This window comes from Podarcis filfolensis (assembly GCF_964270895.1).
Source record: "Podarcis filfolensis genome assembly, chromosome: 3".
Lineage (NCBI taxonomy): Eukaryota > Metazoa > Chordata > Lepidosauria > Squamata > Lacertidae > Podarcis > Podarcis filfolensis.
This window is the reverse complement of record NC_139606.1, coordinates 120175543-120187994: the sequence shown is the minus strand read 5'-3', so window position 1 is coordinate 120187994 and position 12452 is coordinate 120175543. Positions and strand designations below refer to the sequence as shown.

The 12452-nt window shown below is 49.6% G+C and overlaps 1 protein-coding gene across 1 annotated transcript in view; it reads right to left on the bottom strand.

Moving 5' to 3' along the window:
• Positions 1-1005: 1005 nt before the first annotated feature.
• The window catches only part of DRC1 (dynein regulatory complex subunit 1), a gene marked incomplete at its 5' end in the record, with an annotated part of 29298 nt that continues 17851 nt past the window's right edge, over positions 1006-12452 (bottom strand). Inside the window, 8 exons of the mRNA XM_083606151.1 lie at positions 1006-1467; positions 1906-2008; positions 2282-2425; positions 3870-4084; positions 4949-5035; positions 7145-7234; positions 8249-8412; positions 11195-11430. Of these exons, the coding sequence (XP_083462277.1) occupies positions 1408-1467; positions 1906-2008; positions 2282-2425; positions 3870-4084; positions 4949-5035; positions 7145-7234; positions 8249-8412; positions 11195-11430 (1099 nt within the window). The 3' untranslated portion in view covers positions 1006-1407. The remainder of the gene's footprint in view (positions 1468-1905; positions 2009-2281; positions 2426-3869; positions 4085-4948; positions 5036-7144; positions 7235-8248; positions 8413-11194; positions 11431-12452) is intronic.

Genomic DNA, 12452 nt, shown 5'->3' with positions numbered 1-12452 from the left:
CTGCGTAATGGGGGAACGTGCCTGAAGCCTCATCAAAGGCTTAGGTCCTTAATCACCATCGGAGGAGGGGAGCCCGATGGATTCCGAAGAACGCAGAGGAGGAGAGCTATTTCAGCTCGGTCAAACGGAACCTCCCACATTTTTGGTTATGGGTGCCAGACCGGAATGCAGCTTATCTTCTGTGCGTGTCAAGAAGATTGATGAGAGCTGCTGGCAAACAGCCTCAGTCTGCATTAAAGACAGCTCGGTCGAACGGAGCCCCCGACAGAAAATACCTACAAACTAGTGGCTTATATAAACCTAGCCAGTGAGTGCCTGGTGTTTCAGAGAACCCCAAAAGTACTGCGGAATGGAGCTACAGGAGAAACAGGAGGTCTAGATCAGGGTTCCCCTTTCCCTTCATGATGCCTAGTTCCCTGGGTCCTGAGACCTCAGCCTGCCCGTAACCAACCTGTCAGCAGTTGGAGATTTGGCCACAGTAAGCAACCTAGGAACAGAAAACTTGATTGTCAGGTTAAGACTCTTGCAGATCTGCTCATGAACCCAGGAAGCATGGGGGTTTTTAGTGCCTCAATATTCACCTACCATTTGGCCTCTGTGCACCCACATCTGCCCTGCCCACATCCCCCTGTCTTCATTCCTGGGCCTCTCTTGCAGTTTGCCACCATCTCCATAATCTGGTCCAATTTATACCCTCGAGGGCGCCTGGTTTGGGTGGCACTTGCCACAAGCAACTCTCCAGGCAGAACAAGGAACCTCCAGCTACTTGGCCTCACAGGTCCCTCTCTGACCTCTGACCCCACTTCTTTTGTCTGTGCTGCTTCCAGGGTCCCACAAGCCCCATTCATCAAATTATTTTGGCTCTTGGTTCCAACCTCCTCTTGCCTCAACAGGAACTGGAGGTCCACCTTTAAGCACACGGAACAGACACAGATTCCACCCCACTCCCTATTCATTCTTCTCCTCAAGCAACAGCAGCAAATATAAGACAAGAGAAACAGAACAGCCACAACAATTAACCATTTATTTGCCTCCTCTCCCTAATAACACTTAGAAACCTCTGCGTTCAGAGTAACATCTTCTCCCAAGGGGTAACAAACCCAAGAATTAACTTTTTGGGAGGGTCAGTGGTGAGTTTTGCTGGTGGGGATTTTTCAGGACACTCAACACATGTCAAAAAAGTTTGCAAGCGTTCTCTGGGATGCCCCAGTTGCTGGGGAACAGCCGTGTGGCTTGTACTTCGCCAGGGACTACTCACCAAGGTGTAACCCAAACCAGAGCTCAAGGGCAGCTGAGGGAACAACAGGCCAAGCCTGCTTTCCCCAGCTGACACTCTTTTGAGGAGTTAAGCAAGGCTCGCTGGGATGCCTCTGAAGAAGATGCTGGGGCAGCAAAAGCGCCAGGACGTCAGGTGTTCATCTGCAGGTGCAGCAAGTGGGTTGGAGGGATCAGCAGCTCGGCATTCACCTGCGGAAAGGGAAGCAAAGAGCATCCATAGCACCCACTCCTGCCCAGCTCAACCCTGCTCAGGGTGGGTGATGCTTAAAAGTTAAAATTCCTGCATTGCAGGGTGGTGGAATAGATGTCCCTTAGGGTCCTTTCCATCTCGACAATTCTATGATTCTCTCTTTTTTATTTGATTTACAGGTAGGTAGCCGTGTTGGTCTGCCACAGTCAAAACAAAATAAAAAAAATTCTTCCAGTAGCACCTTAGAGACCAACTAAGTTTGTTCTTGGTATGAGCTTTCGTGCGCATGCACACATCTTCAGATACACACCCCAGGCGGAGAAGGAACCTTGTGGAACTGAGTTCCACCCACAGCAGCAGCAGCGCCTCTCCTGCCAGAGCGGACCCTTTGCCCCAACAATGCCCTCCTCCCCTCGGTCCCGCAGCCCGTTGCTCACCGGGGACTGGAGATACTGCCGTAGCAGCATCCTGAGCTCTGCATTCTGCTGGCGCAGCCCGTCCGTCTCGGCGATCAGCTTTGCTCTCTGGTCCAGGATATGGCTGCGCAGGTGGGGGAGGCAGAGGGGAAACTGTTACCACGAAAGCCAGGCAAGGAAGAGGCACGTTCTTGCCACCAGGGGTCGCCCGAGGCGCAGGCTAGACGGGCGAGGAGCCCTCCTGGCAGCAGGGAAAGGGCCTCCGCAGGGCAGGGCACCTGGCTCAAATGTGCTCCACCTTCTCCTTCTCTTCAATGGCCCCCACCTCAACGACCCCCTTCCCTGGGGAGACGTGCAGGGACTTAATAGGACCTACCCACCCCCAGCCCTGCCTTACTGGTATTTGTGCAAGCCAGAGACCAGGGCATCCCACAGCTTCAGATTCCCGTCCGGGATGGCGTGGGCGAGAGCGTCCCAATACTCCGAGTCCTTAGAGTCGTCCCGTTCTTCGCGCGCTTTCTTCACCAGCGGGTATTTCTCCCTGGAGGTGGGAAGGAGGGAAAGTCAATGGCTGGGAAGCGGGAGTTGGAACCAGACATGCTCCTTCCGGCCACCCACAACACTTGCGGCCCACTCAAATACCACCCCTACTTTTAAAATGTGGATTTGGGGGTGTGTGTTACCAGGCTGTTATTTTTATTATATATTTTGTGGTTATATATTTTCATTCTGTTCTGTGAGCCAGGCGGTATATAAATTCTAATTCTAATAATAATAATAATTTGTGCCACCCCCTCCATCTAAAGCAACCACCCACAGGAGGAAAAAGGCTGAGTCCCATGAACAGGCTATTGGTGTTTCGCAACTTTGACCTGTTGCAGGACCTTAGCCAGACCTTAGCAGAGCATACGCAGAGTTCCAGAAAGCAATCGGTTGCAGGTAGGATGGACGAAGCAGGAACAAGACGCTGCTACTAGTAACTTGGTTACTTAGAGGTGTTTATTATTTACGGCAGACTCTACAAGTTACTAGGGACACGGGTGGCGCTGTGGGTTAAACCACAGAGCCTAGGACTTGCCGATCAGAAGATCGGCGGTTCGAATCCCCGCAACGGGGTGAGTCCCCTGAAGGACCAGGTGCGCAGCCTGGGAGTCATTCTGGACTCACAGCTGTCCATGGAGGCACAGGTCAATTCTGTGTCCAGGGCAGCTGTCTCCCGGCTCCATCTGGTAGGCAGGATGAGACCCTACCTGGCTGCAGACTGTCTTGCCAGAGTGGTGCATGTTCTAGTTATCTCCCGCTTGGACTACTGCAATGCAGTCTATGTGGGACTACCTTTGAAGGTGACTCAGAAACTACAGCTAATCCAGAATGCGGCAGCTAGACTAGTGACTGGGAGCGGCCGCCGAGACCACATAACACCAGTCAGAAAGACCTTCATTGGCTCCCAGTACGTTTCTGAGCACAATTCAAAGTGTTGGTGCTGACCTTTAAAGCCCTAAACGGCCTTGGTCCAGTATACCTGAAGCAGCATCTCCACCTCCTTTGTTCTGCCCGGACCCTGAGGTCCAGTGCCAAGGGCCTTCTGGCGGTTCCCTCACTGCGAGAAGCCACATTACAGGGAACCAGACAGAGGGCCTTCTTGGTAGTGGTGCCTGCCCTGTGGAACGCCCTCCCACCAGATGTCAAAGAGAAAAATAACTACCAGACTTTTAGAAGACATCTGAAGGCAGCCCTGTTTAGGGAAGCTTTTAATGTTTAATAGGTTACTGGATTTTAATATTCTGTTGGAAGCCGCCCAGAGTGGCTGGGGAAACCCAGCCAGATGGGCGGGGTATAAATAAATTATTATTATTATTATTATTATTATTATTATTATTATTATTATTATTATTATTATTACTTAGAGCAGCCCCACACATCCTTCCTCCCCACTGCACCCCAAACCAGCCCTATCCTCTTCCTCCTCTTCCGCACAGACCCACCTTGGCTCCTGGAATTCCTGGACGAAAGCCTTAAGGGCTTTAAGGATGTCGTTGGGGTGCATGTACAAAGCAGAGAGAATCGAAGATGTGCTTGGGGGGGCTTTGTCCTCGTCTGGTGGGGCCAAAGAGCCCTCCCTCTCACCCTCTTCCTCCGCAGCCTCGACCTCTGAAGGCTCTTCTTTGGGGCCTAGCTCCGCGAGGAACTCTTCCAACTCCTACGAGGCAAGGAGACACAGAAGGAGGTGGTTTATCCAGGTCCCCCGGGATTCTGACGCAGCCCAGTGGAGCTGAGACTTATGGGGGGAAAGCAGCGCAAAATGCCACTTAGTGAAGAAGTGGAAGAGAGAAATTTAAGAGAGGTATTCTTGTATGCAACTACGGCAGCTCAAATACTTGTGGCCAAGGGATGGAAAGATCAGGAGGCTCCAAAAATAACAGACTGGCAAATCAAATTACAGGAATTGGTGGAGATGGCTCAATTGACTAGCAAACTCAGAGGTAAAGGTAAAGGTAAAGGTACCCCTGCCCGTACGGGCCAGTCGTGACCGACTCTAGGGTTCTGCGCCCATCTCACTTAAGAGGCCGGGGGCCAGCGCTGTCCGGAGACACTTCCGGGTCACGTGGCCAGCGTGACGAAGCTGCTCTGGCGAGCCAGCACCAGCGCAGCACACGGAAACACCATTTACCTTCCCGCTAGAAAGCGGTACCTATTTATCTACTTGCACTTAAGGGTGCTTTCGAACTGCTAGGTGGGCAGGAGCTGGGACCGAAAGACGGGAGCTCACCCCGCCGCGGGGATTCGAACCGCCGACCATGCGATCGGCAAGTCCTAGGCACTGAGGTTTTACCCACAGCGCCACCCGCGTCCCTAAACTCAGAGGTAACTCAAAGCAAAAATTTGCGGGAAAATGGGATGGTTATAGAAGTTATGTCCAAAAATACAATAATAATTTTGACTCTGTGCTAGCATTCGAGTGACAAAGGAAGTAAAAGGAGGTGGATAACAATTAAGGATTTATTATGTTTTATTATGTCTGAGCTAGCCCCATCGCCACGTTCCAGCCCCACCCTGGCCTTACCGGATTAGCAGCCACCTGCTGAGCCTTGAAGCCCCTGAAGAACTGCACCAGGTGATACACGTCGTCTTCGCTGACGATGGACAGAGCCTGCGGAGAGGAAGGGAAAGCTCAGCAGGAACCCGGTTAGCTACCAATGCCAGTATTAGCGTGTGATGCTCCTCCCAGGTGAGCTTGTGGAAGAGCTCAGACAGGCCCTTCCACCGTGGGAAAAGTGGCTGCCTGTGTTTATTTGAACTTTTGGAAAAATCTCATTGTTTTTTAATTATTTTTTTTCCAAAAAGAAAAATGCAAAGATTGTTATCACTTTTTTTTTTAATCCAAGCTAAAATGTCAATCTAGGCTAGCCTTTCTCATCCTGTGAGTCCCCAGATGTTGTCGGACTACAACTCCCATCATCCCTGAGCTCTGGCCTTGCTAGCTAGGGGTGATGGGAGTTGTAGTCCAACAACATCTGGGGACCCACAGGTTGAGAAAGGCTGATCTAGACCATGGGTAGGCAAACTAAGGTCCGGGGGCCGAATCAGGCCCAGTTGGCTTCTGGATCCAGCCCGTGGACGGTCCGGGAATTGCCCCGTGGATCGGTGTGGATCTGATCGTTCGGGCAGCACCAGTGCGCGCATTCAGCGGCACCTCCCACCTTCCTGCTTCTCCCCGCCCTGCCTAGGAGGAAGGGGACTGCGTTTTGTTGGTGCCAGCAGCAGCATGAGCGCTCAAGCGGCCGCCATTGTAAGCAAGCTCAATTTGGGTTTCGTTGTTCCCAGCTCCTCTCCAGACCCCTTTGGCATGCCGCTCATCGTCCCATTCCCGCCAACCCCTGCCGCTTGCAAGACACAGGTAAGCAGCCACCGGGGCTTGTCCAGTGCTGTGAAGAAGGGAGGGGAGAGTTGTTGGGGGGGGGGATAGCTTCCCTGAGTAGAATGTTTCCTTTTATTAAAAATGCATTTCTGGGTTATTTGTGGGGCTTGCCTGGTGCTCTCGTATAGAATGCTGTGTCCTTTTATTTAAAATGCATCTCTGGGTTATTTGCGGGAATTCATTTATTTCCCCCCCAAAATATAGTCTGGCCCCCCACAAGGTCTGAGGAACAGTGGACAGGCCCCCTGCTGAAAGCGTTTGCCGACCCCTGATCTAGACCAGTTGTTTTCGGACTACAAATCCCAGCATCCCTAGCTAGCAGAACCCGCGGTCAGGGATGATGGGAACAGTAGTCCAAAGACAGCTCGAGACCCAAGTTTGGGAAACACTGATCTCGATAAAAACACCAACCCAGATGAAAAGAAGAGGAGGGGTGAGGGGAGAAAGAAGTAGAGATATTGAGATAGAGAAAAGATTAAAAGAGAAGGGGGGAACTTACATTATTGTTGTCAGTTCTTCCCATTGCTAATTTTATTGTTTTATCTTTTTTTGTAAACAGCTTTGGAATTCTCTTTTGCAGTCAGGCGGTATGAAGAGGTTGTCAAACAAATAAACCAGGCATAGGCAAACTCGGCCCTCCAGATGTTTCGGGACTACAACTCCCATGATCCCTAGCTAACAGGACCAGTGGTCAGGGATGATGGGAGTTGTAGTCCCAAAACATCTGGAGGGCGAGTTTGCCTATGCCTGAAATAAACAAACTTCGACAGAGGATTCTGTTGGTTTTCAAGCCAAAAGTCAGAGGAATTGGCCACCCTCCAGGTGCCCGGCTTGAAACCTTGTTGACCTCCCTGTCAGCGACTCCCGGCAAGACCAGGCGAGGTCTCAATCGGCGATCCTTCTCAACGTGAGAAGAACACACCTCCCCTCTCATCCCCAGGGAGGGGAAAGATACAGACAGAAATGTATTTACATGCCTTTATTTCTGTCCTTTCAGCAGTACAGAGAAACGTGACTGCTCTCTCTCATCACCAACAGCAGAGAGAGAAAACTCCTCCCATGTACTTCCAGTACAGATCATGTGACACTCTGAGCTAACATCCGGTGCTCAGTACATGAATAGACTGTTCCTTTGTTCCCACGGTACAGTCCCAAAACATCAACATCCTGTTTGGCTTTCCAGCCACCTGGAGCTCGCTTCTGCATTGCTCCTTTTTCGTAACAGATTCCCCCCCCCCCAATAAATTGATGTGTGAAAATGTGGCACTTCAGATTGTAAAAGAGAGAGAGAGAAAGAAACTGGGAGGAACCCAAAACGGGCAGATGGGCCCAGAACCTTACCGCGAAGATGGAGTCCAGTCTCATGAGGGTCCGGTCGTGCTTTTCCAAGGGCTGGAGGAGACCTCGCAGTTTGCTCTCGATCAGGAAGCCCTGGCAAAAGAGAGGGGGGCAAAGGATTCCTCACAGTTCAGAGGCGAAGGCGTTCCTGAATCCCTGGCAGGCAAGCCCTTACAGAGGGGGGGCCATATGGGCCGCTTGGCCCAGGCCCCCGATTCCAAAGGGGGCCTCGGTCAGCATATTCACAACCGCAGGGGATGAACTGGGGCGAACGCAGAGGCGCAAAGGCAGCGGCCCTGGGGCCATGGCTGGCAGCGCGAGAGAATAGCTTCCCGGTGTCCGGAGCGGGACCTGTGATCGGCTCTGCAGAGGAGCGTGGAATGGGCGCCGGGTGGATGGAGGCGACCACGGTTCCAGCAACCAGCGCGCCGCAAACGTGATGGTGGACCACGTTTTTCATGCTGTTAAAAGTTGGCGAGTTTTTGTTTGAAATCTCGTTTGCCAAAAATTAAAACCACACGCACCTTAAAGTGTGCTGGCTTTCTTATCGCTAATTTTTTTTTTTTTAAAAAAGGATGAAAAATTGATGAAGATGTGGCCATTTGTTTAAAATTTGGTTGACTAGGCCAGGTATATTACTTACACCCGAGGAGTACATATATATAGCTCAATGAGGATAAAATTTGGTGGAAACCATGTTTTTTAAAGAAATATTGGCTTATGAGCAATAGTGGCTTTCTCACAAGCATACGTCTTTTTTAAGAGTAGAATAAGAAGATGGAGAAGTTTTAATTACCGGTATAATTAAATAGATTTTTAAATACATTATTGAATTACTGAAAATTGTAGAATACATTTTAAAATGAATAATGTATTTATTGTAAAATGTATTTAAAATGATAATACATTATAAAAAAATTATGTTATATACTTACTTATTTATAAGACTTCAGGGTAAAAAAAAGTGGGGGCCACATTATCTACCTGGCCCAGGCCTCTGCCTGGCTCTGCAAGGCCCTGCTGGCAGGGCAGGGCAGGGCAAGTCCAGTCACCATGGCATCCCACTTGCTTGCCTGCCCGCCTGCCCCCCACCCCGCTTCAGCTCACCGACTCATCGCACAGGAGCTCCAGGACGTGCTTGACCGTCTTGGTGGAGATGGACCAAAGCGCCTTGACCTCTGGCTCTGCGCCTTCAGGCCCCTGGCGGTCCTCGTCTGGGGCGCTTTCCTTCTCATCTCGGAAGCCGCCCTCCAACGTGAGAGACTTGCTGGCTGAAGGGAAGAGCGATGCCCGGAAGCGGGGATAAAGAGAGGCGCAAACCGAATGGCAAAGCCAAGTTGATGGACTGTGCCGAAATGGCAAAACTAACTGGGAAGCTCCGAAATCAAGAAGACAAGGACTTTAGCAAGGAAAGGGGAGAATTTATAAGTATTGATAGGTAAAGGTAAAGGGACCCCTGACCATTAGGTCCAGTTGTGGCCGACTCTGGGGTTGCGCGCTCATCTTGCTCTATAGGCTGAGGGCGCCGGCGTTTGTCCACAGACAGTTTTTCCGGGTCATGTGGCCAGCATGACTAAGCCGCTTCTGGCAAACCAGAGCAGTGCACAGAAACGCCGTTTACCTTCCTGCTGGAGTGGTACCTATTTATCTACTTGCACTTTGAGGTGCTTTCGAACTGCTAGGTTGGCAGGAGCAGGGACCGAGCGAAGGGAGATCACCCCGTCGCGGGGATTCAAACCGCCGACATTCTGATCGGCAAGTCCTAGGCTCTGTGGTTTAACCCACAGCGCCACCCGCGTCCCTTTTCTAAGTATTGATAGGCAGTTGTAAATAATATCATTAGGACCTATGGAAGGGATGGCAGGAAGTCAGGAGATTCAGAGTGATCTCAATATTTGGATTCGGAATTATTTTTTGTTGTATGTTTATACTTTCTAAAGTCAAATAAAAATAATAATAAAATAAAATAAAGAGAGGCGCAAACCCAGCCAGCCAGGAGAATTGCTGATTCCCCTCCGCACGCTGATTTCAGCAACAAAGAAGTGCAGCTAAGCCCCACAGCAACCTGTCTGGAAAGAGCTGAGGCACTATCTCAGCCTTAATTACTTTACCCTAATTATTATATTTTCTTAATTGCTTTACTGTAATTACTGTAGCCATGGAACGGTTTACCCCGGGAGGTTGTGGACTCTCCTTCCTTGGAGGTTTTGAAGCAGACACTGGATGGTGATCTGTAATTGATGCTTTAGTTGAAATTCCTGCATTGCAGAGGGTTGGACTAGATGACCTTTGGGGGTACCTTCTATGTTTCTACAATTCTACTTTATGAAGACATATGGGTAGCTCCTGACAAACTCAAGGCAGGAAACAGGGATGAGCAGAGGATGGTTTCTAATGATGGCTTGGTCACACGAAGGGGCTTAAGCGCTCTTACAGAACTCCATGCCCCTCCCACTGCTTAGAAGCAAAATGAACTGTGCAAAACCGGGCACATCTATAGATTCTGGCACCATTTTCATAACCTGCGTATCAATTAATTTGGTTTTCCACAGGGGAAATTTGGGATTAACTGGATGGGAAAATCACTGAAGAACATCTAACAAAAGAAACTTAATGATTTTTGCATGTGTGTGTGTGTTCTTTGTTTTTCTGTTTCATTTTTAGAAAGTGTGTGTTCTTGCCATTATTTTAGTGGTCTTTTTCCTTTCCTGTTTCCCTTTTCCTTTTCTTGAATATATGTAGAGATGTAGGGTTTTTGTTCACTGAGTTTGATATTATTTGATTTGGTCATTATTATTTGATTCATATAGAAGTTATCAATGTATGTATTTGTTATCTATGCATTATTTGTATATTTTGAAATAAAATAAAAAAATAACATGATGGGAAAATCCAGCTTTCCCAAAATCCCAGGTCCTGCTTTGGTTTTTGAAAAAAGGCAACTTTCTATCCCTTATTTCCAGGAAAAAATAATCACCATGGAATGGCCTCCCATCCTGTCCATTCGTTCCTTGCCGAAGGAATCCTAATATTTGTTGAAAACTTGTACTGATGGAAGAAGAACTATACAGTGGTACCTTGGGTTAAGTACTTAATTCGTTCCGGAGGTCCATACTTAACCTGAAACTGTTCTTAACCTGAAGCACCACTTTAGCTAATGGGGCCTCCTGCTGCGGCCGTGCCACCGGAGCACAATTTCTGTTCTCATCCTGAAGCAAAGTTCTTAACCTGAAGCACTATTTCTGGGTTAGCAGAGTCTGTAACCTGAAGTGTATGTAACCTGAAGCGTCTGTAACCCGAGGTACCACTGTATGTGCAAAAGCACCTTTATGCCAATGGCTTCAAACTGCACAACTTGCCCCTATTGGAGGACTCGGGGATTCCCTCGCTGTAGGCTTGGCCACAAGGGCTCTGGAGCAGAATACAGACCTACATGGAAAAAGAGGGAAGGGGTCTTGCCCTGGGGCAGAGCCTCAGCCTTCAAGGCAAAAGGACCCTGATTCCATCCTCCAGATGCCCAGGGGCTGGGAGAGCATCCCTGCTTGAAACTCCGGACAGCTGCTGACAGTCAGTGTGGACAACACTGAACCAGGTGGGCTGATGGTCTGATTAAGGCACCTTCCTGTGCCTATGTTAAGGGACGCGGGTGGAGCTGTGGGTTAAACCACAGAGCCTAGTGCTTGCCGATCAGAAGGTCGGCGGTTCGAATCCCTGTGATGGAGTGAGCTCCCGTTGCTCGGTCCCTGCTCCTGCCAACCTAGCAGTTTGAAAGCACGTCAAAGTGCAAGTAGATAAATAGGTACCGCTCCGGCGGGAAGGTAAACGGCATTTCCGTGCGCTGCTCTGGTTCGCCAGAAGCGGCTTAGTCATGCTGGCCACATGACCCGGAAGCTGTACGCTGGCTCCCTCGACCAATAAAGCGAGATGAGCGCCGCAACCCCAGAGTCGGCCACGACTGGATCTAATGGTCAGGGGTCCCCTTACCTTTACGCCCATGTTCCCAAGCAGCAAAGGGGTGGGGGTGGGATGGGAGTGAGAGACAGCCTTGCTTACTTTCTGGCGCAATCACCTCCCTGGCCAATTCGCTGGCTGACTTCATCTTCTTGCTGTGCACGATGGGACCCACATTGTGCAGGAACCAGCTGTCTGGCTCGATCCACTGTAACCCCAGTTGTTGGGCGTGGATGACGCGGTCGGCGCTGAAGACCTTGCGGATCAGGCCCTTGGCCTCCTCCTCGTTCATCAGCCACACGTCCAGGAAGTGCTCAGCATCCACAATGGCAAAGTGCCTGCGTTGAAGGTGAAAGGTGGAGCATGAGGCAATAATAATAATAATAATAATAATAATAATAATAATAATAATAATAATAATTTTATTTATACCCCACCCTCCTCAGCCAAGAGTGGGCTCAGGGCGGCTAACACCAAATATAAAACAAGTTGATTGAAATACAACTCAAAAACAAGGTTAAAATACAACATTAAAATGCAGCCTCATTTCAGCAGAAACTCAAAAACATTTTGGGGGATGAAAATGTCAAGTCTTCACCAAGGCTAACTATCCAGACTGGTCCTACATGGGCCAGAAAAAGCCAGGGAAGTCCCCAAATAGGAGTTCCATCACAGAAGGAGAAAGGGGAAAAGAAGAGCTAAGGGAGCTGGGCATGTTTAGCCTGGAGAAGAGGAGGTTAAGGGGGGATATGATAGCCATGTTCAAATATATAAAAGGATGTCACATAGAGGAGGGAGAAAGGTTGTTTTCTGCTGCTCCAGAGAAGCGGACACAGAGCAATGGATCCAAACTACAAGAAAGAAGATTCCACCTAAACATTAGGAAGAACTTCCTGACAGTAAGAGCTGTTCGACAGTGGAATTTGCTGCCGAGGAGTGTGGTGGAGTCTCCTTCTTTGGAGGTCTTTAAGCAGAGGCTTGACAACCATATGTCAGGAGTGCTCTGATGGTGTTTCCTGCTTGGCAGGGGGTTGGACTCGATGGCCCTTGTGGTCTCTTCCAACTCTATGATTCTAGGATTCTAAGAGGGGGAGGGGATCAAGTTAATTCTAAACCTCAGGGGTGGAAGCTGTAGCCCCATGCTGGCCCAAATGATTCCTACATCGCAGGGGGTTGGACTAGATGACCCGCAGGACCCCTTCCAACTCTACCATTCTATGATTTCCAAACTGGATCTGAGCTCAGGCCTGCGTACTAGCACACAGAGTCATAGAATAGAAGAGTTATAACGGACCTCTAAGGGTCATCCAGTCCAACCCCTTGCAACGCAGGAATCTCAGCTGAAGCATCCATGGCAAAT